This window comes from Crocuta crocuta, unplaced genomic scaffold (genome assembly GCF_008692635.1).
Source record: "Crocuta crocuta isolate KB4526 unplaced genomic scaffold, BGI_CrCroc_1.0 scaffold886, whole genome shotgun sequence".
NCBI classification, from domain to species: domain Eukaryota; kingdom Metazoa; phylum Chordata; class Mammalia; order Carnivora; family Hyaenidae; genus Crocuta; species Crocuta crocuta.
The window spans coordinates 181642-207478 of record NW_027530624.1 but is presented as its reverse complement, the minus strand read 5'-3'; the positions used below and the strand labels follow the sequence as shown (position 1 = coordinate 207478).

The window sequence follows — 25837 nt, the reverse complement described above, 5'->3', positions numbered from 1 at the left end:
CCTCCCCCTCCCCCCCACCCCCGCAGGTGTGGGGGGGGGTACACTTCTCAGTAAGTGCCGGCTGAGCGTTTACTCCTGAATCCTCACAACACCCCCGGAGGTCCGCACTGTTATTATTTCCAGTGTTCAGAGGAGAAAAGCACACCGGAAGAGGTCAAGTGACTTTCCCAAGGTCACCCAGCTGAGGAAGAGGGAGAACCAGGATTTGAACCCAGGCTGTGCAGCCCCAGAGCCATCTTTTAAGTAGTCTCTGTAATGCTGATGACAGTAACAGTAACCCCTCCTTGTTAAGCATTTACCACGTGCCCAGCCCCAGGCGTGGGGCCATCTCACCAAATCCACCTGATGCTATGCAGGAGGGATTATCAGCCCTGCTTTGGAGTGGGGGGGGGGGGGGGGAGGAAACCGAGGTTCAAGGAAAGGAGGCTGCAGGCCATCTGGTCGTCAGAACTTGTCCAGTGCCTGTCCTGGCGGTTCTGAGCAGCGCCTCTCTGACAACACCCATGCTGAGGTATCCAGGCTGCCCTCGGGTTCCCAGCCAGCAGATTCTTTTGTTCTCCTCCCAGAGGCCTCCCCGGACCCTTGGGAGGCAGGCACCTGAGGCCTTTTCCCTCAGGCCTACGTAGGGCAGGCCGTGCCCGGTGGCATAGCGAGGCCGTGGTCCTGGCCCTTTCTGCCCGCTCATGCCAAAGCCTGACCCTCACTCAGGGCAGCAGGTGTGAGGGGGCGGCCTGGGACAGCTTGCCTGCTCCTGCCCCCCACCAGGCATTTGCTTCCGCTGGGGGACGTGCCGGGGCAGGCGGCCGGCATTCTCCACATTCTGTGCATGGCCGGGCCAGCCAGCTGCCATTGCCACCTCCCTCTGACTCTTCCCGCCTGCTCCCCAGGAGAGGAAGCCGCCCCAGGGCCTGCAGCCCCAGCCCGGGAGGCCAGATGTCTCAGCCCCATTCCTGGCAAGGCCGCCTTTCCAGCTCCCAGCTTCCGCCTGGCTTCCCTCTATTGACAGGCAGTGCCCCCTCTCCTAGGCCTCTGCCTGTTCTGCCTCTCTTTGAGCCACTGTATGTCTATCTGTCTCTCCCTTGGGTTCCTACATCTGTCCGTCTAGGTCTCTATTTCTGGGCCTGTCTGAGTCTCTCTCGCTGGACTTGTCTGTCTCTCTCTGTCTGGCTCTATGTCTTTCTTGGTTTGTCCCTCCCTTAGACATCAGTCCTTGTCTGAGCTTTCATCCCACCTTTTGTTTGGGCCCCCTGTCTTGGGATCCTGTGTCTCTGGGCTTCCCCTGGCCCTCCTCCCACTCTTTAGGCAGACTTGCTGTCCCCATCCCAGTCCCTCGCCTCTACCCGGCGCACATCGGGTGCTCCATCCCTTTGAGCCAGTGGACAGTTGCCGAGTACGGGGTCCCTTACTCCGATCTTGGGGAGTATTGGGAGGTTGGACAGGCCTGGGAGCCCCCTTCTGCCCCTTGACAAATTGACTGCCCGCCACTGTCTCTGAAACGTGTTGAGAGGTGTCAGGAGCCTATTGCAGACCTATCTACACTCAAGCACCTGTTCCCAAGTCAGGCAGGAAGGTGGGAGCTGCATGGGCCAAGCTAGGAGATCCGGCTGTGGGGGAACAACCGGAAAGCAGCTCCTGTGCCCACCCACCTGCTGGAGGGCATGACCCAGACCACCCCTACCACCCCCTCAGTGCCCTGCAGGAGACACATTTGGTGCCAGCTCTGTTTGGTGGAGTCCCAACACAGTGTATCCCAGGCAGGAAGTCAGAGGCCAGGCAGTACCAACCAACTCTGCTTGGCCTGGTGGGGGAAATGAGGCCCGAAGAGGTTCTCCCGACTCCCCAAATCCAGATTCGGCCCACCAGAATTGCCATTTTGTCTCAAACGGTGAACTCCATCTCTCCCATCAGAAGCCTCTCCTCACCTCCACCAGGCCCGAGCTGAGCAGCCCTGGGGGACATGGGTGGGGAAGGCAGGCGTGGAAGCAGGCTCAGGCAAAGAAGAACAGAGGGAGGTACAGAGGCTGGGGAAGCCAGAGGATAGTGACAACTTTGTGGCTCAGTGCAGGGTGATGAGGGAGGTACAGGTAGGCTTCTCATTGGAAGTGACCTTTGAGCTGAAGCAGGAGGAATGAGTGGATTTCAGGAGAGTGAAAGAAAGGGAAGGGTGTTCCTGGCCAAGGCAGCCATAGGAGCAAAGGCCAGGAGGGGTGAAAGTGCATGACCTCTCCGGGGCTAGTTGAAGCTGGAGCTGATACTAGAGCCTAGGATTGGCCGATAGGTGCCAAAGAGCACACACCTAGCCAGGTCAGGCTTGAATGCCAGTCGGTGAAGAGCCAAGAGTTTAGAGTAGGAGAGGAAAAAGGTTAAGATCTTAGTGTCAGAGATCCCTGGAGACTGCCCTGGAGAGGATGGAGGCCTATACTGGGAAGAAGAGGATGCCTTGCGGGGAAACAAGGGAAGGGGCGTTTTTTTTAGGTAGCTGGAGTGAATCCTAGAGACTTCTTGGAAGAGACCCCGGCACCAGGCGCTGCGAGGGGTCAGGNCCCCGCCGCGCCGCCTCCTCCGCCCGCACCCCGTCCCCTGTTCCCGCTCCCCACGGGGGTCTGGGCTAGGGAACCCCTGTCTCCCCATTTCCGCGGAAAAGGTGATTGTGAAGCCAGGCAGACCTGGGTTCAGATCCCAACCGTGCCACCTCCTGACCGCATGATCCTACACCCCTCTGGTCCTTTTTCTTGCGNGGTGGGTGGGTGTGTATGTGGAGAGAGGGTGAGGGGAGCTGGGGACACGGGGGTGGTGAGCCGAGGCGGGGACCCGAGCCTGGAGAGCAGGGTGGGGAGCCACGGGCGACAGGGGCGTGGTGCCTCTTGGGCTCAATAAATGGGCCCGTGAGTTCAGAGTGTGTCTGCCTGTCCCTGAGTCTGTCAGCATCCCTGGCTGTACGCCCCAGGCCTCTGGGCAGGCCTCGGCCTGTGCCACCCTGGGTGGCAGTTGGTGTCTCTGTCTGGGCTCCCTGTCCTCAGGCTGGGGGTGGGGTAGTGCTGCGGGGGCTGTTTGGGGCCAAACCTTTTGTGGAATTGGTAATGGGGCCGTGCAGGGGGTGGCTGCACCGTAATTCTGCCTGAGTACCTGCCTTGAGCAAAGGATGGTGTTGTATCCCCACTCTGATGGGGCTGGGGCCCAGGTTTGGGGAAACCCCTCAGCCTTTTCCAATTAGAGAGGCCCGGGTTAGGGTTGGGGATGGCTGGAGAGATGGAGCTGTCTGGGGTTAGGACCTGCTCCCTCTTCCCCACCTTTAATCACCCCCACCCAGGGTTCCTCCACTCTGAACAATGGAAGCTAAGTATAGGGCTGGCTGAGTGCCCAGGGCAGGGGGGCCCTTCCCGCCCGGATTCCGGCCCCTCCCTGCCAGGCTGGGCCCCCACTTGGCTGTACCCTACCCTGTAAGGGGCCTCTTCCCATCCCTCCTATGTGGGCACTGTGTCTTCTACCAGATGTGCAACCCTCCCAGATGTGTGGGGCCCTCTTTCCCTGCTGTGCCAGGACCTCGCTCTTTTTCTCACCCTACAGAAGTGGGGGAGCTGGGGCATGGTTTCTCTGAGCTCTGTCCCAGGCTGCACTGCAGCAGGGAAGGGGTTAACTTGCCAGTAGGTGACTCACCGGTGGGGAGAGGAGGGGGCAGTGGTGGGGAGATAGCGGGACACATTGATTTCAGCCTTGATTTCTGCCTCACGTTGCAGTCCCTGGGGCAGTGAGGTAATGGAGGGTCTGAGTCTGGGGCTGCATAGGGAGGAGGGGGCAGTCACCTAATAGTCCCAACAGTGGCCCCCTCCAGGCTCACAGCCAAGTGTCTGGCCCTGCAGTCTCTGGAGGTCAGAGGGCTATGGACCTTCCCTTCCCCTCTGGGCTCAGATTACCGGTTTTGCCCCCTTGCCATTCCTTCAGCGCTGTCAGTGGTTGGGATAGGCTGGGAAAAGGATTTTGTTTGTGCCTGTCCCTGTCTCCACCTGTGTAGGGGCCCACATTTTGTCCATCTGAGCCTGTGCAACCTTTACCTGCCCAGGTGTGACTCCAGGGCCCATCCTGGGTGACACAAGGCCTCTGCCTCTCTCCCTCGTGGGCCCCAGACCCTTGCCTGTGTCTGTGTGTGCTCTCTGACCTTTCCATAGTTCACCAGTGCTGTAGTTCTCTTTGTATCACCGTGTTACTATATTCCGGGACCTCTGGGAGTGTTGCCTGGGTCTGTCCACCCGGAGGTTAAATTTTCAGTAGTGGAAAGAGCAGCTGAGTTGGAGCTCTGGGTTGTTCTGTTTTGGAGGCATGATCTTGCACAATGTATTCAGTTTTTCTGAACCTCATTTTCTCATCTGCACAATGGGCATAATAAAGTGTACCTCCCTAGTGCCTGTGAGGATCCAATGAACAGTATAATACATCCTGGCTCCCAACACACTGCAGCCCCAGTGTTAGTTTCCTTTCTTCCTCCTGGTCCTTTTCTAGAAGGGGTAGCTTCCAGCCTAGAGTGATAGGGCCAGCCCACAGGGGTGCTCGTGGCGCCCTGCCTTACACTGTCAGTTAGAGGGTCCCATGTGGCTGCTAAGTGTCAGGCAGTGTAGCTGAATGATGATGAATGGCCATGGCATTCTGTCTGGCTGATGGGACAGGGTACTGAAGTAGTGCTCGCAGGGGTAAGTTTATATACTGTGTGAGGTCGGTACAATGGCATCTGTGAGAGTTAGCCTTTGTTGGGATCAGAGGTGCCAGGAAGGCCACATGAGAGGGCGTGAAGATGGAGCTGTGTGTGGTTGGGTGGGAGTGCTATGGGGCGTGTGTGATGGACAAGCAGTGGTTGTGATGAGGTGTGTGAGATAAGACTGCTTGTTTGATATGTTGTTTGTATGATGATTCATGTGGGCTGGCAATGAGAATATGCGTTGGTGAAGCATGTATGACAAGGCGTGTATGCAATGGGTGATGTGGAGGATGGGTGCGAACGAGTGTGTATGATGATGGGTGGGGAGTGATTGATCGGGAGTGTGGGAGGTACATATGAAACAGGTGTTGGAGGTGTGCGACTTTGTGTGTGGCAGTGCGAGTGTAAGGCCAAGGGTACATGTGACTGTGGGGTGTGTGTGAGATAATGGGTGTGGCAGGAAAAGTCTTTCTATGAGAGGGGTGTGTGTGTGTGCGTGCGTGTGTGTGTGCGTGTGTGAATGGTGGGGGTAAGAGTCTGCTGGGGTGAGTTGGTTAGAGCTCGGGGTGGCTCGAGTAGCCCTACCGCGCAGTTCATCTGCCCTGCGGCGCCGTGCGCGCCCAGGCGGGTGTGAGCGAGGCGGGCCAAGCCGCGCGTGAGCGTGTTCTTCGCGTGGACGGGACACACGTAGCACCACACACAACCCCGGGGCCTCCGCAGCGCGGTGCCCCGAACCGCCCCCCTGGCTCGCTGCCTTTACTGNGCCGGACCATGTACTCAGCCCACAGGCCCCTGGTGCCCGCGTCCGGCGCGGCCTCCCGTGGCCTCGGCATGTTCGGTCAGTAGCGCCTGGGCCCTGGGACCGCCGGGGTCAAGGTGTCGGGGTGCTAAGTGCGGAGTAACGGTGATAGGGATATAGTACGAGAGTGATAGATGCAGAGTACAGGGGTGACGGGAAAGTTACAGAGCTCGGCTGGGCCAAGCGGTTAGTGACGGCAGGTGGGAGTGTAGCGGGAATGATGGGAGTGAGGAGAGGGGAGTAGCTGGGCACAGCTGTGGGTGTTTGGATGATGGGGTGGAACAGGTCCGTTGTCACCGGAGGTGAAGAGTGCAGTAACTGGCTTGGGGGCTCGTATTAGAATAGGGCCGGCTTGAGACCTGCTGGCCCTAGGTGTGGAAGAGAGGGGGAAGGGACTGCGATCGAGTAGTGGGGCTAAGAACGGGGCTTGAGAAGTGAGCGAGGCACTGTTTGCTTACAACTGAGTGATGGGCTGGAGTGTTTGTGGTATGCTTTGCAGAGTGCAGAGACAGGGAGAGAGTCGGGAACCTGGAGGGCAGTGCACCGAGGAGGGGCAGGACCAAAGGACTCTTCCCCCATTGTCTGCTGGTGCCTTTCTTCCCCACCCAGCAGATGAGGAGGACTGCTGAGAAAGATCTTGGTGAAGAGAGGCACAGGTCCAGGTCCTTGGGGTTGGAGGGCTGAGTAGGCTTTGGGGTCCCCAGTGCCTCAAGGATGAAGGATGGGGTCCTCAGAGGGTCTTGAGGCCCCCTCCGGTGCTGGCTTCCTTAGCCCTCTCCTGTTGACATAGTGTCTACTTTTCTTTTGTCAGCCCCTTGCACAATCCGTTTTCGAGGCCAGTGGCTCTCGTAGTCCGGGCTTTTGAAGGCATAGAGGGGTCACCCCAGGTCAGATTGATCTGGATCAAGGGGAGGCCAGGAATGATGGAGACCAGGGCTAGGGCGTTTCCCTTCTCTCTTCATCGCCTTCCCTCACAGGGGCCTCTGCTGGTTCCACTTCCCCCAGGGAGCCAGCAGTGAGAGGGAAACCCACTTCTGGCCTTGGCCTGCCCCAGGAGTCCCGCCAGGGATGGGTCCCGGCCCAGTGCTTACCCTCCTACCACCCAGGTCCTGGGGCAGAAGGCTGAACCCCTGGGACTGGCCCCCTGGGAGGGAAGTGCCTTCATGTGCATATTCTTAAGAAAACACCTGGCCATTTTGCCTTTCTTGGGCAAGGACTTGTAACAATTCTCTCGTCTGGCCCATTGTCTGTGCCTTTTTTTTTCCAAGGGGTTTACCACACCCTCCCTTCTTTTTGGGCAAGGGGCTAGACGCTGCACTCAAGGAGGTTTAGAGGGTAACGTAAAGGGAGGTAAACTCAGAGGTTTAGAGGGAAGGGCTGCTGGGAGGCCTTTCGAGGACAGTAGCCTCTGTTAGGAGGTGGGGGAGATGCTGGAGCCACCTGTGCCCAGCCCAGGAAAGGCGGGTTGGCTCCCTGGGGTGTGATAGGGGGAGGGAGGCAAGGAGAAAGACCTGAGTCCCCACTGTATGGGTATCAGAGAGAGAAAAGAAGGAGAAAACGAGCCACGGTCTCAAGAAAGAGAAAGGGAGCGTGAGGCCAAGATGAGGGGCCCCGTCAGACTGCAACATGATTGCTGGGAACAGGGCATGGCTGGGGAGGGTTCCTAGCCCTGTTGAGGTTTTGGGGCCTTGGGAGTATGAGATGGCAGTCAAACATGGCCTGGTTTGTGACAGGAGCCAGTCATTCCTCTAGCTTGGTCCCTGGTGGCAGGGCTGGTGGAGGTGGGGGAGGGAATGGGGCGTGAGGCCTATTTCCCTTCCTAGCTTCTGTTTTCTTTTTTTTAAACCTAGAAACCTTTCAGGGAGGAGTTTTTCTCAAGCGATGTCACATACAGGAGCCCACGAGGCTCTGGGTTAGAGGAAGGGGGTGTAAGGGAGGCGGGGAGCTGCCTCATCCAGGGTGGAAAAGAGCTTGAGTTGGGGGTCAAGGCCAAAGTCTCCTGCTGCACAGCTTAGCTGGCTTCTTCCCACAGTGTGGACGAACGTGGAACCTCGCTCTGTTGCTGTGTTCCCCTGGCACTCCTTAGTCCCCTTCCTGGCCCCCAGCCAGCCCGACCCCTCTGTGCAACCAAGTGAGGCCCAGCAACCTGCCAGCCACCCAGTGGCCTCCAACCAGAGCAAAGGTGAGGAGTGGGGGACCAGAGATGGTATGGGGTTAGGGTCGAGATGGCCTGAGAGCCCTCTGATCTGCCTCTCCGCCCTTAGAACCTGCTGAGTCGGCGGCTGTTGCTCACGAGCAGCCACCAGGTGGGACAGGGAATGCTGATCCTGGGCGGCCCCCCGGAGCCACGTGCCCTGAGAGCCCAGGGCCTGGACCCCCCCATGCTTTGGGGGTGGTGGAACCTGGAAAGGGTCCCCCTCCCACTACTGACGAGGAGGCCCCTGGCCCTCCAGGAGAGCCCCGGCTGGACAGTGAGACGGAGAGTGACCATGATGACGCGTGAGTGCCATGAGGCCTGGGGCCGGTGGGTGGAGTGGCCGGAGATGTGGCCCTCACTGTCCCTGCCGCTCCCACCACAGCTTCCTCTCCATCATGTCTCCTGAGATCCAGTTGCCGCTGCCACCCGGGAAGCGCCGGACCCAGTCCCTCAGTGCCCTGCCAAAGGAACGAGACTCCTCTTCGGAGAAGGATGGACGCAGCCCCAACAAGGTGCCTCCTCTCTACCTGTCCCCGGCTCACCCTGTGGCTGCCCGAGCCTGCCTCCTGGTTTTAACCGTCCCACTTGGGCCCGTGTCTGCCGCAGCGGGAGAAGGACCATATTCGGCGGCCCATGAATGCCTTCATGATCTTCAGCAAGCGGCACCGGGCCCTGGTCCACCAGCGTCACCCCAACCAGGACAACCGGACCGTCAGCAAGATCCTGGGCGAGTGGTGGTACGCCCTGGGGCCCAAGGAGAAGCAGAAGTACCATGACCTGGCCTTCCAGGTAACGCCTCTTCTTCCCCCCGGCTTCTCCCAGCTTCCTCCGGTGGGGTGGCTGAGTGAAGGGTCTCTCTGCTCTCCCCTGCCAGGTGAAAGAGGCCCACTTTAAGGCTCACCCGGACTGGAAGTGGTGCAACAAGGACAGGAAGAAGTCCAGCTCAGAGGCCAAGCCCACGAGCCTGGGGCTGGCAGGAGGGCACAAGGAGACGCGGGAGCGGAGCATGTCGGAGACGGGGACTGCCGCTGCCCCTGGAGGTTAGTCAGCCCCTTGGCTTTCTTGCCGTGTCACCTCTCTCCCTGAGAGGTGCCAGCTGCCCTCTTGTTTGCTCAGCCCCTGGCTCAGAAGCTTTTCTCTGCCCTATCATTTAATTGGGGGACCCTTACCCGTAAAAAAACTGGCAGTTGTGTTACGCGAAGGGGCCAGGGCGGCCCAGAGAGGTAAAGTTTCCAAACAGTAATCTCATTATCTCGTTACGGGTTGCCGTTTCCTGAGTGTACGGTGCGTGTCAGGCAGCAAGGAGAGTGGAATTTCTAGAACTGAAAGATGTGCCCCGTTTTGCAGATGGGAAAACTGAGGCTCAGGGAGGCAAAATCACTTGCAGGAAATGACAAGAAACTAGTAAATGGAGGTGCCAGAATCTCCACTTCAGCTTGGCTGGTTCCCAGAGCTGAAGTTGGAAGCCCCTCATTGGCTGCTTCTCCCGACTGAGGGCGTCTGGTGTGCATAGTGCTGTTCCGAGGCGTTGTTTTGGAGCGATCCTGGGGGCACGGGCCTGCAGCTCTCTGAGAATGGGGCTGTTCCTCTCTTTCTGAGATGAGGGGATGGGGGCTCAGACAGGCCAACAGTTATTAGCTAGGCAGCACCACACTACATGTCTTCACTCTTGTACTTGAAGAAGGCCTGCCTCCTGGGGAGCGATGGGCTTGCTCCTTGCGATCCCAGAGGGCCAGATCCACTGGGAAATGCTGGGCCTGGGGGGCGGTATCTGTTTTCTGCCGGGTGGCCCGGGATTTCCAAACTCCTTTGGTCCATTACTTAGAGATACATGTGGACGGCTTGGCCAGCGTGAGGGCTGGTAAGAGGCTTCTGGACCCTGCAGCGCTCCTCTCTTTCCACTCTGCAGTGTCCTCGGAGCTCCTGTCCGTTGCAGCCCAGACACTCTTGAGCTCGGATACCAAGGCTCCAGGGAGCAGCTCGTGTGGGACTGAGCGTCTGCACACGGTGGGGGGACCTGGCTCGGCCCGGCCCCGAGCCTTCTCCCACAGTGGGGTCCACAGCTTGGATGGTGGGGAAGTAGATAGCCAGGCGCTACAGGAACTGACTCAGGTCCGACGGGTAGGGGAGATGGGCAGGGAGGGCTGCCCGAGGTGATGCCCCCCTCTGAACTCTCCTGGTTACCTGCCCTGCAGATGGTGTCTGGCCCTGCATCCTATTCTGGTCCAAAGCCTTCCACCCAGTATGGGGCTCCAGGCCCCTTCTCGACCTCCGGTGAGGGAGGTGCCCTGGCGGCCAGTGGGCGACCCCCCCTGCTGCCCACCCGGGCTTCCCGTTCCCAGCGTGCTGCCAGTGAGGACATGACCAGTGATGAGGAACGCATGGTCATCTGTGAGGAGGAGGGAGATGATGATGTCATTGGTGAGCAGTGGCAGGGCCCAGCATCCTGCCTAGAGAGCAGCAGGCTGAGGTTTGAGGGGTGGGCAGAGTTGACCTAGGTTGCAGGCTCCCTCTTCTCTCACACGTTTGTTTACGATTGGAGGCGTGTTCAGTTCAGGCTCTGCCAGCCCTGCCCTTGGGGAGCTCTTGGCCAGGCAGGAAACCGGGAAGACAGGTGCATGGATGGCCAGGCCATCAGGCACATGGTTAGGTGGCGTTACCTGCATGTTCTCAGGGTTCCCTGTTGGGCAGGTGGGCACACCCTAGGCTGAGGAACAGCATTTGTGGACAGTACTTACTGCTGACTTGGGGCAAAGCCTGGGCTCCGTGCTGTCCCTTCTGGGTAGTCCTGCACGCACCCAGCCTTTTTGCCAGTGTCGTTTTCTCTGCTCCCTCAGCTGACGATGGCTTCGGCACCACTGACATCGATCTCAAGTGCAAGGAGCGGGTGACTGACAGCGAGAGCGGCGACAGTTCTGGGGAGGACCCAGAGGGCAGCAAGGTGAGAACTTGGGACTTGGTGTCATTTGCTCTTCCCAGGAAGGGGAAATATCTGCTCATGTGCCCTGACACAGGGAGATTAAGGCCCACAGAGGGCAAGCTACTTCCCCCATGGTGAATCGGGTCACAGCCTGGATGAACTGAGGCCTTCAGCTGGCCTCGCTGCCAGGCGGGACAGGGACGGGCAGGGTGTGTGGGGACGGGCTTCCTTGATGTGGTGTGTCTCCTCCTTCCACCCAGGGCTTTGGCCGGAAGGTGTTCTCGCCTGTGATTCGTTCTTCCTTTACCCACTGCCGCCCATCGCTGGACCCTGAGCCCCCAGGGCCCCCGGATCCGCCTGCAGGCTTTGGCAAAGGCTATGGGCCCACCCCGTCCTCCTCTTCCTCGTCCTCACCTGCCTCCTCCTCAGCCTCAGCTGCCACCTCCTTCCCGCTGGGCTCAGGGACCTTCAAGGCCCAGGAGTCAGGTCAGGGCAGCACAGCAGGCCCACTGAGGCCCCCACCCCCTGGGTCTGGGGGCCCAGTAACACCTTCCAAGGCCACCCGGTTCCTCCCAACGGATCCTGCCACCTTCCGGCGTAAGAGACCTGAAAGTGTAGGAGGCCTAGAGCCACCAGGCCCCTCCGTCATTGCAGCACCTCCTGGCGGGGGAGGAAGTGTCCTGCAGACGCTGGTCCTGCCCCCAAATAAGGAGGAACGGGAAGGCAGTGGAGCCCGCATGCCCTCAGCCCCAGCCCCAGCCCCATCACTGGCCTATGGGGCCCCAGCAGCCCCCCTGTCCCGCCCAGCTGCCACCATGGTCACCAACGTGGTGCGGCCTGTCAGTAGCACTCCTGTGCCCATCGCCTCTAAACCCTTTCCCACATCTGGCCGGGCTGAGGCATCTCCAAGTGACACAGCAGGTGCCAGGACTGAGCCGGCTGCTGGGTCCCGAGCACCTGGGAGCTCCCCATTGGGTGTAAGCTTAGTATATTCGGACAAGAAGTCAGCAGCAGCCACCTCGCCAGCCCCACATCTGGTGGCTGGGCCCCTACTGGGCACTGTGGGGAAGGCCCCTGCCACGGTCACCAACCTGCTGGTGGGCACCCCTGGTTATGGTGCCCCGGCGCCCCCTGCTGTTCAGTTCATAGCCCAGGGGACCCCTGGCAGTGGGGGCAATGTAGGCTCAGGAGCAGGTGCTGGGAGTGGCCCCAATGGGCCAGTTCCCCTGGGCATCCTGCAGCCAGGCGCCTTGGGCAAAGCTGGGGGAATCACCCAGGTGCAGTACATCCTGCCCACGCTGCCCCAGCAGCTTCAGGTGGCGCCTGCCCCGGCACCGGCCCCTGGGACTAAGGCGGCAGCTCCTGGCGGCCCCGCACCCACCACCAGCATCCGTTTCACCCTCCCACCGGGCACCTCCACCAACGGCAAAGTTCTGGCTGCCACCGCACCCACTCCTGGCATCCCCATCCTGCAGTCAGTACCCTCCGCCCCGCCCCCCAAAGGTGAGACCTGGGCTGAGCAGTGGAGGAGAGGGGCCCCAGGCCTGTTTGGCTTTCTTGTAACTTCTCCTCTCTCCACTTGCAGCCCAGTCAGTCTCTCCTGTGCAGGCCCCGCCCCCGGGTGGCTCAGCCCAGCTGCTACCCGGGAAGGTACTGGTGCCCCTGGCGGCGTCTAGCATGTCCGTGCGGGGGGGCGGGGCTGGCCAGCCGCTGCCCCTGGTGAGCCCGCCTTTCTCAGTACCTGTGCAGAATGGTGCCCAGCCACCCAGCAAGGTAAGGGCATCCTGGCTCCGCCTGTTCTTCATTCCTCCCCTCCCGGGTGGAGGTTTCTGTGTGTGCTTTTTCTTCAGTCACTCTTCTTTTTCTCCCTTTTTGGTTGTCTTTCTGGAAGTTTGTCTCTAGGACTCTGTTTATCTTTCCACTTCAGTACCTGTGTACATCTTAATTCTGCCCTCGGTGTCTGTGTCTTGTGTTTTCTTTGCGTTCTGTACCCCTCGATGTCTCTTCCTTTGTTCCTTTCGGTCTCGATTCCGAGTTTTGTGTTCCCTGTCTTTGCTGAGGTCCACCTTCCTGAGATCTTGGTCCCCCCCTGCCCGATTCTGGGTCCCCAGCTCACCCCAGCCTGTGGGTGCCCTTGCCCACAGATCATCCAGCTGACTCCAGTGCCCGTGAGCACACCCAGCGGCCTGGTGCCGCCCCTCAGCCCAGCCACGCTGTCCGGACCCACCTCGCAGCCTCAGAAAGTCCTGCTGCCCTCCTCCACCAGGTAATGGCAGCTGAGCCCTCACCCGGAGGCCAGCCCAGAGATGGGCTTGGGTGGGGCCAGCTTACCTCACTCCCCCTTCCTCTCCTTGCGGCAGAATCACCTACGTGCAGTCGGCGGGTGGGCACGCGTTGCCCCTGGGCACCAGCCCTACATCCAGCCAGGCTGGAACAGTCACCTCGTATGGGCCCACGAGCTCGGTAGCCCTAGGCTTCACCTCACTGGGGCCCAGCGGACCCGCCTTCGTGCAGCCCCTGCTTTCAGGTGAGGGGCGGCCTGGCAGGAAGAGCTGGGGACCCAGGGTGGTGCCGAGGTAGCCCAGGCCCTAACTGGGGCCCCTGCCTCTCCTCTGTTTTCGTCTCTGCAGGCCAAGCCCCGCTGCTGGCTCCCGGCCAGGTGGGCGTGTCGCCTGTGCCCAGCCCCCAGCTGCCGCCTACCTGCACAGCCCCTGGAGGTCCCGTCATCACAGCGTTTTACCCCGGCAGCCCCGCACCCACCTCCTCAGCACCCCTGGCCCAGCCGTCCCAGGCGCCCCCAGGCCTGGTCTACACTGTGGCTACTAGCACCACCGCACCTGCTGCCGCCATCCTGCCCAAGGGCCCACCGGCCCCTGCCACTGCCACCCCGGCCCCTACCAGCCCTTTCCCTAATGCCACAGGTGGGCGTCAGGCCAACCCAGGGTGGGGTGATTTGGAGGACCCAGAAGGTGGCCTCCAGACGGGCCTGGCTCAGCAAATGCTCTTCTCTCCACCAACAGGCTCCATGACCTACAGTTTAGTGGCCCCCAAGGCCCAGCGGCCTACCCCCAAGGCCCCCCAGAAAGTGAAGGCGGCCATCGCCAGCATTCCTGTGGGTTCCTTTGAGGCAGGTGCCTCTGGGCGGTCAGGCCCTGCATCCCGGCAGCCTTTGGAGCCTGGCCCAGCCCGTGAGCCCCCTGCCCCCGAGTCTGAGCTTGAGGGGCAGCCCACAACGCCGGCCCCTCCACCGCCCCCAGAGACCTGGGCTCCCGCAGCCCGGAGCAGCCCCCCGCCACCTCCACCTGCTGAGGAGCGGACAGGCACCAAGGTCCCGGAGACCATGGTAAGTGTGCAGCGAGCCGGGGGGCCTCCTGCTGCTGCACAGCTCTGCATCTCCGTCCACTGTCTGCTTTTCTGCTGCATCCCTCTTACCTGCACACCTGCCTGAACTCTGTCCTTGTTTGCAGGGGTTGGGGGGCATTCAGGGTTGGGGAGGAAGCTTGTCTGTCCCTTTTGCTCATCTGTATGGCTGGGTCTTTTCCACAGCAGTACATCATGGGTGGTTAGCATCCAGCTGTTGTTCTGGGTTTTGCCCCAGCGAGTCTGAATCCGGTGTCCCCCATCTCCCTGCCGTCCCTACCCCAGGCCAGCAAATTCCCCAGCTCATCTTCAGACTGGCGAGTCCCTGGGCTAGGCCTGGAGAGCCGTGGGGAACCTCCCACTCCTCCCAGCCCGGCCCCAGCTCCGGCCCCAGCCCCCGGTAGCAGCAGCAGCAGCAGCGAGGGCAGCAGTGGGAGGGCAGCTGGGGACACCCCCGAGCGCAAGGAGGCAGCTGGTACCGGCAAGAAGGTGAAGGTGCGGCCCCCGCCCCTGAAGAAGACCTTTGACTCTGTGGACAAGTGAGCATGGGCTGGGCTCCGTGGCAGAGCGTGTGGGCTGGGCAGGAGGGGGGAGCAGCTGTGATCTTGGGCAGGGGAGGTGACCCCGCCGGCTCTCCAGCAGGGTCCTGTCGGAGGTGGACTTCGAAGAGCGCTTTGCTGAGCTGCCTGAGTTCCGGCCTGAGGAGGTGCTGCCTTCGCCTACCTTGCAGTCTCTGGCCACCTCTCCCAGGGCCATCCTGGGCTCCTACCGCAAGAAAAGGAAGAACTCCACCGGTAGGCCAGTGGGGGGCACCTGGGTTAAGTGGGGGGCAGACCGGGGCTGCCTCCGCTGAGCGTGCTTCTGTTGGACCAGACCTGGACTCGGCTCCCGAGGACCCCACCTCGCCCAAGCGCAAGATGAGGAGACGCTCCAGTTGCAGCTCAGAGCCCAACACCCCGAAGAGTGCCAAGTGCGAGGGGGACATCTTCACCTTTGACCGTCCAGGTGCTGGCACCGAGGCAGGCGGAGCTGTGGGGGACCCAGGGCCTTTAAGAAGGGTGGGGTCTTGGGAATGGGGTTAGAGCTGCGCCGTGGTGATGGGGAAGGACAGGAGGTCAAGGATGGGAGGGGGAGTGTTAGGGTCCAGTAGGGTGCAGAGGCAGGTGCCCTCTCTGAACTCTGCTGTTACGGGATTCAGCGAGGGCTGAACAGACATCCAGATGGGGGTGGGGGCAGGGGGCAGGCTGCTGCAGTAGCCTTAACTGTGCGCCGGGTGCCGCTCCCAGGTACGGAAGCCGAGGATGTGCTCGGGGAGCTGGAATACGAGAAGGTGCCATACTCCTCGCTGCGGCGCACCCTGGACCAGCGCCGGGCCCTGGTCATGCAGCTCTTCCAGGACCACGGCTTCTTCCCATCGGGTGAGTATGGCCTGGAGTCGGGGGGAGGGGGCACCTGGAGAGGCCCTGCCTGCTCATCTCACTCTGCCTTCCCTACTCCCCACCCCCGCATCCTTCTGTCCCCAGCCCAGGCCACAGCAGCCTTCCAGGCGCGCTACGCAGACATCTTCCCCTCCAAGGTGTGTCTGCAGTTGAAGATCCGAGAGGTGCGCCAGAAGATCATGCAGGCGGCCACTCCCACGGAGCAGGCCCCTGGAGCTGAGGCCCCCCTCCCTGGACCACCCCCCACTGGCACTGCTGCTGCCCCTGNCAGACCTCCCCCCCACCCCCTGGCCCCTCCACAGCTGCCACAGGCAGGTGAGGGGCCCGAGAAGATCCCAGGACCCACAGTACCCCCCTCAGGACATGGACAGTATATAGGTGGCAGGAATGGGGGGGCAGGATGGTTACCTCCTCCCCAATAAAGCCATTTCGTCCTTTCTAGTTTGGGGCGGAATGAGGCCTGCTCCTCTTGTCTATCCCCCGTCCCCCCACAGCTTTCTCCCTGTGACGGGGGGCAGCTGAGGGGAAGCAGGGGCACATTCTGCCTCCACGGAGCCCCTGTATATAACCTGGAGTGTGTTACCTTCAGACCTTTTCACTTGTACTTTATGCAAAATGGCTCATGTGAGGGCTATAAGCTGGAGGGTAGCGCAGGCCTTGGGCCACAGGGAGAGGTGCCTGTGGAGTAGGGGGAGTTCATGCACCCCTTTTTTCCCCAGAGGGGCTGGACTCAGGTTAGTTTGGGGTGGGGGCTCCTGCACTTTGCCACAGGCATGGGGAGGGTTCTCTCCCCACCCCCTCTGCCCTCCCAACTTGGGTTGTACTTTCTAAGAAGGTGATTCCCCCTACCCTCATCCCCATCCCCAGAACAAAACATGTTGATCATGTGCAATATTTCTTACTGTGCCGAGAAGCTGAAATGATCGAAATTAAAGCTGTTTAACACACTTGTGTGGCTGTCTACTCTAAAGGGAGAAGGGGGGGCGGGTTGTACTGTCCCCAGATGGTCAAGGAGCTTATACACTTGCCCTCAGTGCGGTGGTGGGACCTTCCCCTCCCCGCATCGGAGGGCCCTGTGGGCAGAGGACCCTGACTCACTGTGGACTGAGCAGCCTCTCTTCAGCTCTGGCGCTTGGGAGTCACTGTCCCTACTCTGCCTCTCACAGCTGTCCAACCTGTGGGGACTCAGGAAGGCCCAAGATGAGGTGCTGCAAGGGCAGTTCACCCCTAAAGTTCCAAGTGCACCTGAGCGGTCTGAACCTAGGTGGTGCTGGGCAGGGAGGTGGGTGCCCAGCTGCCCAGATACAGTGCTGTTCTTGGTGACCCCTGCTGCCCCCACATGGCCAGAGCCAGCACTGCACCCAGGCCAAAAGGAGCCTCCTGGGTTACACCCCTCACAGTGTGTGGACACTTTCCCTGGAGGAGACACGACTGCTTGGGATGGGGAGGGTCAGGAAGCTTCCATAGGAAATGGCATCTAAGATACGAGCAGAACACCAGAAGCTCCAGCCAGGGGATGAGCTTTGGCAACAAGGGCAAGGCAGTTTTGAATGGGCTTTGACTGGTGGGTCACAACGTTCCCAGAATTCTTGTTTAACCTTGACCTGGCAAGCTGGTTTCACTTAGTGTGTTACTGATTGGTAGTGCCTGTGTGGAGCGTCACTGATGGTAAAAATCTGCTAGACTCTGCGAGAACCAGCGTGCCTTGATGGATCGGTGATGCCTGCTTCAGGCAGAAACAGAGCACCCTCCAGGGCTGCAGGGTCACAGAGATCCAAGTTCAGGTTGAGATACCCAGAAGGGCTTGGCCATAAAGCAAGAAACGGGAGACTAAGGAACGAGAATTTAATGTTGGGGCAGGAGGATGCTTAGGGTGTAGCCTCTGGCCGGGGGACACCCTGGCCCTGCTCTTGGGCCAGCAGACGCAGAAGCAGGGAGTGCAGGGCTCGACAGACAGGTGTGTAGCCCAGGCGGCTCAGGTGCAGGTAATCATACATGTCATGGTGACTTATGGTGCCGTCTGAGTGCACAAAGCCAGGGTCGGCATCCAGGAAGTGGGCCCGTGGGTGGCCAGCCAGTGCTGCCCGGACCAGCTCGTTCACTCGCCGGTTTTTCTCACGAAGTGGGTTAGGGTGCTGGCCCCTCGGAAGCAGGCCCTGAGAAAGGCCACCAAGAGTTGTGAGGAGACATCCTACCAGCATCTGGGTATCCTGTTCTCTGGGACAAACTGTTCGCCCTCACCAGGAAGTTCCCAGGTGTGGAATATACTAGCGGGGGATCAGAAGGGTAATTCTTGATACCATGTGTGAGACCCCAGCCAGCGACTACCTTCTGGGAGCCATCCCCTTTCCAAGTAGCCATCATAAAAATACGACACCATGGCAAAGGGTCCGTCCCTCTTTCAGAGGAGGACATGTTCCAGCTGGAAGTGATGGCACCTGGATTCACCCCANCCCCCCCCCCCCCCCAATCCTCAGCAATTTCTTGGGCAACGGGCTCACCGGTCCCTGAACACCTTAATTATAGCTGCCGGGTGTGTAGCAAGCTTCACCTAGAGATTTTGTTTGGAACCCACTGCTCTGCGCCGCGCTGCCCAGAACTGTGCCGGCTGCGGCCACCCCTCCCATTCTTTCTTCCCCGCCCTCCAAGCCTCTCACCAGCACCACGACCCGAGCCTGGGGCTGCCGTTGGTTCACCAGTTGCACAATGGCCTTGATGCCACCCGTCACTTGCTCTGCTGTGTGTCCGTGGTTGTTGGTACCCACCCAGACCACCACAATCTGCGGAAAGAGAGGCATGAAGCGGCGGTAAGGAGGGAGGCTTGGGGCGCGATAGCTGCCCATCCCAGCTCTGCTCACCTTGGGCCGGATGTGCTCCAGCTCCCCATTCTCCAGTCGCCAAAGCACATGTTGCGTACTGTCACTGCCAATGCCAAAGTTAAGTGCGTGCAGAGGAGAAAAGAGCTCCCGCCAGATCTGCAGACAAGAAGTGGTGGGGGCACCAGGGCATTGGCAGCAAGGACCACCGCCCTCTGTCCTAGACAAAGGTCATCGTGGAGGAGCCCTGCCTTATGGAAGCAGTCTGGTCAAATCTTGCTTTATGCAAACCTATTCCAGCCTCACTTTCATGGAGCTCCATAGAAGCAAGAGTCACTTTATGGAAACCTATTCTGCTTGAGTCACACATTGAACTAACGGCACTTACAGTTGATGAAAGCCTTACGGTTTGACCCCTCTTAGTGGAAAGGTAACATAATTGGATTCCCTTTGTGGAGAGCTATTACAGTTGACTTTCACTTAGTGGAAAGACTGGCTTTGTGGACATCCATTAGGGCTGTGCACTACCTTAAGCAAACAATAGAACCTCACTTTAGGGAATCTTCTTGCAAGAAAGCTTCATATTTAAGTCTCAGTACACACAAACCCATCTGACAAAGACTGGTCACACCGTTCCTTCTCTGTAGAATGTTGGATCTTACACCGAAGTTTGGGTGTGCGTGCTGCCTGAGGCTATTTCGGGTACCTTATACCCCGTCTGGCCTGGGCTCTGATTCAGATGTGTCAGTCAGGGCACAGGCCTGGGTGGGGCGGGGGACGCGGGACCGGCCTCACCTCGCACTGGTGCATTAGCTGGACCAAAGAGTCCCCGATGAAGACGACTTCGGGTTCCTTATCTTTGCTGTCGGCCACGAACCGATGGTGCTTCGGGGACGTACAAGGGGGGGGAGTCAAAGGCACGCACGCTGCTTGGCCCGCCCCACTCTGCTTCTCCGCTCTGCCTCCACCACCCCAACTACCCTCAGTTTCCTAATCCCACAGAGAGTGTGGCGCCAACCAGCTGCTCTCCTGAGGCCCCTCCCGGACTCCGTATCACGGGCCGGGTCGCTCACCAGGGACATCCAGCGTCCGTCGCCCTGCACGTCCTGCACCGGCGTGGGCTTGCTGGCTGGGTTCTCTTCTCCGCTCATCTTGGCGCCGCGGCTCCTTCCTGCAGGATGGGCGAGCGAGGTCGACCCGGGAGAGTTGGCCGAGGAGGTGGCTCCGCCACGCCCACCCCTCCCTTCCAGGCAACAATGGACGGTCCCGACGCCCGCACTCCAGCGAGGACGACGGCGGATCCCGGGCACCGCCTCCTCCGCGGGAGCGGAAACCTTCACTTAAAAGGGGAGGTGGAATTGGGAACCCGTGCTACCCCCGCGGCGGCCGCGCAGTGGGCTCGTCCGGAGCTTCCCGCCCGGACCACTCACGCTCGGGCGGCGGCGGTCTGCGCACCCGGGCACCTGGGAACGGGGAGGCGAGACCATCCAGCACCCACCCGTAGGGAGAAACCACACACACCACACCGGCGTCCGGGCGAGGGGCGAACTACCTGAAAGGCCGAGAGTGGGCGGGGAAAACCTAGAGCCTTTCCTTGGGGGAAGAACCCGTTTGCTGTAGGGCGAGAGATGTGCGGAAAGGATCGCCAGCTGTGTGTGTGCTCGCGCGCGCGCGTAAGAAACCACTTATTATAGGGCGAGAAATGTGGGGAAGGGATCACCAGCTGTGTGTGTGTGTGTGTGTGTGTGTGTGTGTGTGCGCGCGCGCGCGCCTGTGTGTCATTCACGTGGTGGGGGGGGAAGGGGAATGAGTGGACGAGTCCATTCCTGGATCCCTTGAGGGGGTGGCTCGTATGCACCTGGCTAGGAGGGGACGCTCCCATTTTCTATTGATGTGGGTAGAAAAAAAAAAAAGCAAGATGTGAAAAATAGAGCCTCAGTTGTAAGGAGACACCCTAAGACAGCGCCAGGACTTTAGTGAGCCTATCTGCTCGTGGGCTTCCCCTGCTCAAAACCACCAGTTTTTGTGGCATAAAATCTATAAACTACATATCTTTGCATTACAAACATCGCAGGCCCTGCAATTAGGGCAGAAGAAGGTGAAGAAAGAGAAAGGAAATTAGAGATGCTGCAAGGCCCAGGTCCAGCCTGGCGCCCCTCCCGCCCAGCTCATCTTGCAGATCTGTAGCCTCTGTTCCTCTCCCTAAACCCACAAGTGTGTCTAAGCTCTGAAACCTACATCCATAGCCAAGGCCACCTAAGGTCGGCCCCTCCTGGCCTATATTAAACTCAAATCTCAAGTCTTCCCAACCCTTCCTCTTCTCAACGAGTTGGGGTGGGTCCCACATCCCCCTAAACTTCCTGGTTATATTCCTCTAGTTCTACTTCCAGATGGGACCTTCCCATCTATTCATTCTTTCTAGGTAGGTTGATACTGAAATATAGTTTGATTTATCGTGTTAATGTTTTGCCTCAGTCCACTTGCCTGGAAGAGGGCCTGACTCATAGTTCCAAGTTCTATGGCTGCTCCCAAGAACTTGAATGATTATTAAATGAATGGGTCAAATCCTTGCCTTGTCCCAGGGTGTTGGAGAAGACAGATCCAGACACAGAGCTGAGGAAAGGATCAAGGTTGTGATTAAAAGAGGTGGAGAAGAAGGGGCCCCTGGGTGGCTTAGTCGGTTAAGCGACCGACTTTCGCTTAGGTCATGATCTCGCGGTTCATGGGTTCGAGCCCCGCGTCGGGCTCTGTGCTGACTGCCAGCTCAGAGCCTGGAGCCTGTTTCAGTCTGTGACTCCCTCTCTCTCTGACCCTCCCCTGCTCATGCTGTCTCTCTCTCTCTCTCTCTCTCCTAGAAATAAATAAAACATTAAAAAAAAAAAAGAGGTGGAGAAGGAAGAGAAGGACTCTGAGGGTGAGGGGGTTCCTAGGAGTAGTGTTTGAGTTTGGCTTTGAAAAATTAGGAAGTCTGGGTAAGCAGTATTACATCGATAATGTAGCTTATTAGGGCATGGGGAAACTGCTGGCCATAGCTTTATTTTATTTCATTTTATTTCTTAAAAAAATTTTTTTTTTGAGAGAGAGGACAAAGGATCTGAAACCCGCTGTGTGCAGGTTTGAACTCACGAACCATGAGATCGTGACCTGAATCGAAGATGGAGGCTTAACGACTGAGCCACCCAGGTGCCCCTATAGCTTGATTTTAAAGTCTGAGGGGACTAGTGTAGATAGCTAAGTTGAAAAGGTAGAGAAGCCGTTCCTGAAGCAAAGCTTAGTGAGAAACAGCTTCGAGGCATTCATTCCATTCAAACCAAGTGCTGTTTCAAGTTAGATGTATCAGCTCATTTTATACTTACAGCAACCACATGAAGGAGGTACTACAACGAACTCCATTTTACAAAACAGGAAACTGAGGGTCTGAGCAGTTACTTTTCCAAGGTCATACAACTCAAATGTGCTGGTGTGGGTTGTTTGAACCTAGGTAGTCTAACTCCAGATCCTAGCTCTGAGTGACGACTCTATACTGATTCTTTCGGGATGAATTCTGTAACTGTCTGACAACCCGCTGCAAGTGGAGACCGCTACAGCCATTTTTCCCCGGGTGCCTAGCCTCACCGCACTTCTCCCCCGCCCCGGTACAAAAGTCTAAACCAATCAGCATTCAGGAAAGGGGCGGGCCCAGTGGGCCTCACAGCCGATTGGTGTATGGGAGATTCCTAAGGACAAATGAGAGAGGTTTCTGAAAATAAGGCTNGCATGCGTATTTAGTGTAATGCGTTCGAGGCCCAGCGTGAGCCCCGGAAGAGTCCCAGTGCGTCGTGAGCTAGGGTCACCGTGGAAAAGAAGTAATTTCACCCCACAGCCACATGGGGTGGGTGGGGGACGGGGTTCGTTGGGTCAGGAGAAGGTGAGGTGCTCCACCCTTGCCCCGCCCCCGCCAACCGTACCCCCCTTTCCTAACCTCAGCTGCCCACCCTTGCCTCATCTTCCCGAGTCCACCGCACTCCCATGACTAGGCCCCAGTTCCTGGTAGCTCCTCCGTTGCCCTCTCTGCTTTCCCGAGGTTTTCTCTGACTCACTTTTTTTTTTTTTTTCTGTTTCTCTTCTGCCTTTCTCTCTCTACCATCTCTTTGCACTCTGTGCATTCTCCAGTACCTCCTCTACTTCTGGATTTCTCCTCTGTCCACAATTCCTTCTAGTTCACCAGACCCTGTGGTCTCATGATCCCGTCCCCAGCCCCCATCTTCTAGCTGTTTTCTCATGTCCCAGTACCCTTAACCCTTTCTCTGTTCTCTGACAAATCTTCCCATTCATCGAGACTCCCTTAACCCCATCCGACTCCCATGACTGCTACCTTGACCAAGTCTTGGCCAATCACTCCCTACCCACTGCCTTACTTTTATTTTGTCTCTGTAAATAGTCATTCTACTTCACCCCAAACCATCTTCTCTTCTCACTATTCACTTTTAGGTCCCTGACTTATCTGCATGCTGATGACTGTCCTGCCTTTCTTCTAGAACATAATGGACCCCTGGAGGCCAGGCCCTCAGCCTTTCCAGCGGCCTGAGAAACCTGGTCGTGTCCGTCGTCGGAAGACCAGGCGGGAGCGTAACGAGGCTCTGATGGGCAGCCGGCGGCCTTTGGCCCGTCAGGATCCTCCTGTGACCAGTCAGGATCCACCTTTGGCTCCTACTCTTTCCAAGCTCGTGGTCATAACACAGGGCCGGCTGAGCCGGGAGCACCGGGGTCTCTTTAACCATGAGGTGAAATCTCTGGATGTGGCACGGCTGCTTAGCAGTGGGTCCCCGGAGCCAGGCACCCCTTCACTCCCCACCAAACCCTCCCCAAGCCCAAGCCGGGCCCAAGACCCAGCTCCCCAGTCAAGGGGCAAAGAGAACCGGGTGCCTAGAGGCTCAGGCCCAGGCCCACCCAGTCCCCCAGAGCTCCCGGGCTTGGGGCAGCTGCTGGAAGAGCTGCAGTGCCAGCTAATTCTGCCACAGGCCTTTCCCAGGAGGAACCTAGTGCAAGAGGCCAGGGATGCCATCGTGGGCACCTTACAGGCCTGCCATGGCTGTGTGCCAGACCTTACCCTGGTGCTCCGGGACTGCCGGCCACCCTTACCAGGTGAGCCCACCTCCTGCTTCCTGTGTTCCTTTCCCCTTGTCTGCTGTAGCTCAGCTGTCTCCCATGCTTTTTCCCTTTGTGCCAGGGACCAAACCTGGAGGCCCTGAAAGACGAAGGATGACACCCTCCTGGATCAACAGCCCGGAGCAGGCCCCACGGGAGGGGAGGCAGAGGAGGCCGCAGAGGACAAAGGAGCTCACTTTCACCATGCCTCACACCTCCAGCACTTCCATGGTGCACAGGGTGAGCCTGGCGCCACCAAAAGGTCCCTGGCCACCCACCTTGCCCTTGTTGCCTTCGCCATCTGGGGCAGCCTGGGGCCCGCCAACAGCCTTTGACCTACTGAAAAGCATCTGGCTGGTAGCCACACCTCCCCCTCCCCGGCCCTGGGGGGTCGGCCCACAACAACCCCTGCCTCAGCCACCATCACCCTTGTTGCCCGCAACCTCTGCCCTGGACTGGAGCCCCAGCCCTCCTGCCGCACTGCCCAGCCTCTCCTGGGTGGTGGCCCAGAGGAGCCCAGAGGCCTGGTCCTTTCCACCTATGAGACTGTACTGAGGGGACTGAGGCTGGGCGAGGGGCAGGAAACCTGCACTCCTGATCACTTCAATAAAGTACCTTCTTCATGGTCCCCTTGATTTTCAGAGTGGCTGACCCAGGAGAGCAGCTTTGCTTTGCTCTGAGTTCTGGGCCCGAGATGGAGGGAAAGATACCATCACTTGTCACCTTCTTGGGGCTTGAGGGCCAGCAGGCTGGGAAACTTGGGGCTTCAGTCAGTCCATGCATCCACCCCCTGAAGCCAACTATGTGCCGGGCTCAGCTCAGGTGACGCTGGGGCCCCAGAGTGAGTGCTACTGTGGCTGTCCCCAGAAGACTCCCGGTCCAGTGGCAGGCACAGACAGTTCCAGTCCCAATGGTTGCATCTTGGGGACAGAGAGGTGCAGGGGCTGAGGGAGTCCAAAGAGGGAGTGATGACTCCTCTCTGGTGATGAGGGAGTTTCTCACAAAGGAGCGGATGTAGACCTTTACAGATTCTAAGATTGGTAAGGACTTACTAGTAGAGGAAGAAAAGAACATTTCAGGCAATTCTAGAAACGCTGTTTTATGGGACACTATGTGCAAGGCCTGGAGGAGGGCAAATAGGAGGTGTGGGACTATTTTCATTCAGTCCATATTCCTAGGATATCCTGGGACCTAGAGTGAGGCATGTCCAGGCCCTGCCCTTGATGGGCTCCTGGTCCAGTGCACATAGGAACTGTGTGTGCAAGATCGCGACAGGAATGGGAGATGAGGCCTGAATCTGCCCTGCAGACTTTTTACTTTGGCCCAAGATACATTTAAAAATTTTGAATTAATTGCCTACTGTTACAAATCAGTTTGCTTTAAAACAAAAGCGAAACAAAAAGCCTAACACATTTTTGGCTTCTCTTAAAAAAAAAAAAAGGAAGAAAAGGAAAAAAGAAGGAAAAGGATCTGGCCGCAGACCTGCTATCCCTTCTGGCAACAGCTGGCTCAAGCCAAGTAGCAGAGGCTGCCTTTTCATGGGGCCTACACTCTCCCCTGAACGTGTTCTGTGCACTTATGTTTTCTGCTTGGCCCCTTGGCTTAGGAAGTTTTTTAAAATGATATTTTGAGGAGCAGCACTTTTTTTTTTTTTTTTTGCTGTGGAGGGGGAGGAATGAAGCTAGAAATGTTTGTTGGAATCTGGTCGGGGAAATGAAACTGAGGGACTTGGACGCTGCTCTGTAAAGCCTTTCCAGGGATCCTCATTGCCCACTGCGAAGCCCTAAGGTTAGTACCAGCCGGTAGGGGATTGAACTGGGAGATCACACGACTTGGCTGAAGTCTAATGAGAAAGTGGCAATGCTGGGTTTTGAACCCAAGGGGGTTGATTTCAGTCTGCTCTGGGCTTCTCACAACACCACCTCTTCTGCCTCGCAGCAACCCGGTTTCACACCCTGGTGAGCAGTGACTGGACAGGGTCAGGCAACGAAGTGTAGTGGTTGTGGCCCAGGGTTCTGCCATCTCCGTGTTTTGTGACCCAGAACAAACGGTTCACCCTCTCAGCCTCCGTGTCTCTGAGGGCACTTCACAGAGCCCTTGGGATCTCGGATGGACACAGCTGGGGATGGCTGTCATGAGGGCGGGAATGAGCAATCAAAGAGCAGTTTGGGGACTAAATTGGCGGAGAGGTCAGGACAGAGCTGGGGTCCGTGCGTTGGGGGTCATCCCGAGAAGGCAGTCTGGAGGAGGAGGCACGGCTTGGGGGGAATGTGAGTTCAGGGTAGGACGCGGGGAGCAGGAGGTATCGGAAAGACTCCCAGAAGGGAGAACTGAGGCTGGGGCGGGGTAGGGAGCGTGGGGAAGGGTCGTCTTCTCCCATGCCGTTGGGGAAGGCGCCCGGCGGGGCCATCTGGAGAAGGGGGCGGGGAGTGTGGCGCCCAGCGGCCCCTTTAATCGGGGGCGCGCTTTGGCCGGCCCGCGCGCTCTCG

The 25837-nt window shown here is 58.7% G+C and overlaps 4 protein-coding genes across 11 annotated transcripts in view; 3 read left to right on the top strand and 1 right to left on the bottom strand.

Moving 5' to 3' along the window:
• CIC (capicua transcriptional repressor) overlaps window positions 1-16352 on the top strand; it is a 24662-nt gene extending 8310 nt beyond the window's left edge. The window contains exons 1-20 of one of the 4 annotated variants that reach the window (XM_077768143.1): window positions 5458-5528; window positions 7522-7671; window positions 7754-7988; window positions 8069-8198; window positions 8293-8475; window positions 8561-8726; window positions 9596-9798; window positions 9882-10107; window positions 10524-10627; window positions 10867-12109; window positions 12192-12379; window positions 12751-12872; window positions 12967-13133; window positions 13237-13527; window positions 13627-13949; window positions 14252-14505; window positions 14609-14760; window positions 14840-14971; window positions 15253-15384; window positions 15490-16352. In XM_077768143.1, coding sequence (XP_077624269.1) covers window positions 5462-5528; window positions 7522-7671; window positions 7754-7988; window positions 8069-8198; window positions 8293-8475; window positions 8561-8726; window positions 9596-9798; window positions 9882-10107; window positions 10524-10627; window positions 10867-12109; window positions 12192-12379; window positions 12751-12872; window positions 12967-13133; window positions 13237-13527; window positions 13627-13949; window positions 14252-14505; window positions 14609-14760; window positions 14840-14971; window positions 15253-15384; window positions 15490-15827 — 4806 coding nt within the window. In that variant the 5' untranslated portion in view covers window positions 5458-5461 and the 3' untranslated portion in view covers window positions 15828-16352. Of the gene's footprint in view, window positions 1-5457; window positions 5529-7521; window positions 7672-7753; window positions 7989-8068; window positions 8199-8292; window positions 8476-8560; window positions 8727-9595; window positions 9799-9881; window positions 10108-10523; window positions 10628-10866; window positions 12110-12191; window positions 12380-12750; window positions 12873-12966; window positions 13134-13236; window positions 13528-13626; window positions 13950-14251; window positions 14506-14605; window positions 14761-14839; window positions 14972-15252; window positions 15385-15489 lie in introns of those variants that run through there. The other 3 variants (XM_077768142.1, XM_077768141.1, XM_077768140.1) reach the window with 3 other exon arrangements.
• An 884-nt stretch (window positions 16353-17236) lies between these two features.
• PAFAH1B3 (platelet activating factor acetylhydrolase 1b catalytic subunit 3) lies at window positions 17237-21804 on the bottom strand. 4 transcript variants are annotated; one of them, XM_077768147.1, is made up of 6 exons: window positions 21578-21804; window positions 19295-19392; window positions 19017-19106; window positions 18264-18380; window positions 18063-18185; window positions 17237-17561 (listed from the first exon to the last, which is right to left on the bottom strand). In XM_077768147.1, exons 2-6 carry the CDS (start codon window positions 19370-19372, stop codon window positions 17274-17276), a joined length of 696 nt encoding a protein of 231 aa, XP_077624273.1. In that variant the 5' UTR covers window positions 19373-19392; window positions 21578-21804; the 3' UTR covers window positions 17237-17273. The 4 variants fall into 4 exon arrangements, with proteins under 4 accessions (XP_077624273.1, XP_077624272.1, XP_077624275.1 ...); XM_077768146.1 differs by lacking the exon at window positions 21578-21804 and adding an exon at window positions 19774-19880; XM_077768149.1 differs by lacking the exon at window positions 21578-21804 and adding an exon at window positions 19720-19756.
• Window positions 21805-22002: 198 nt separating this feature from the next.
• On the top strand, window positions 22003-23977 carry PRR19 (proline rich 19). 2 transcript variants are annotated; one of them, XM_077768144.1, is made up of 3 exons: window positions 22003-22066; window positions 22739-23345; window positions 23431-23977. In XM_077768144.1, the coding sequence occupies exons 2-3, from the start codon at window positions 22745-22747 to the stop codon at window positions 23901-23903; spliced, it is 1074 nt and encodes a 357-aa protein (XP_077624270.1). In that variant the 5' UTR covers window positions 22003-22066; window positions 22739-22744; the 3' UTR covers window positions 23904-23977. The 2 variants fall into 2 exon arrangements, with proteins under 2 accessions (XP_077624270.1, XP_077624271.1); XM_077768145.1 differs by having other exon boundaries at window positions 22692-23345.
• A 148-nt stretch (window positions 23978-24125) lies between these two features.
• TMEM145 (transmembrane protein 145) overlaps window positions 24126-25837 on the top strand; it is a 9936-nt gene continuing 8224 nt past the window's right edge. Inside the window, exons 1-2 of the mRNA XM_077768130.1 lie at window positions 24126-24189; window positions 25287-25341. Of these exons, the coding sequence (XP_077624256.1) occupies window positions 24126-24189; window positions 25287-25341 (119 nt within the window). The remainder of the gene's footprint in view (window positions 24190-25286; window positions 25342-25837) is intronic.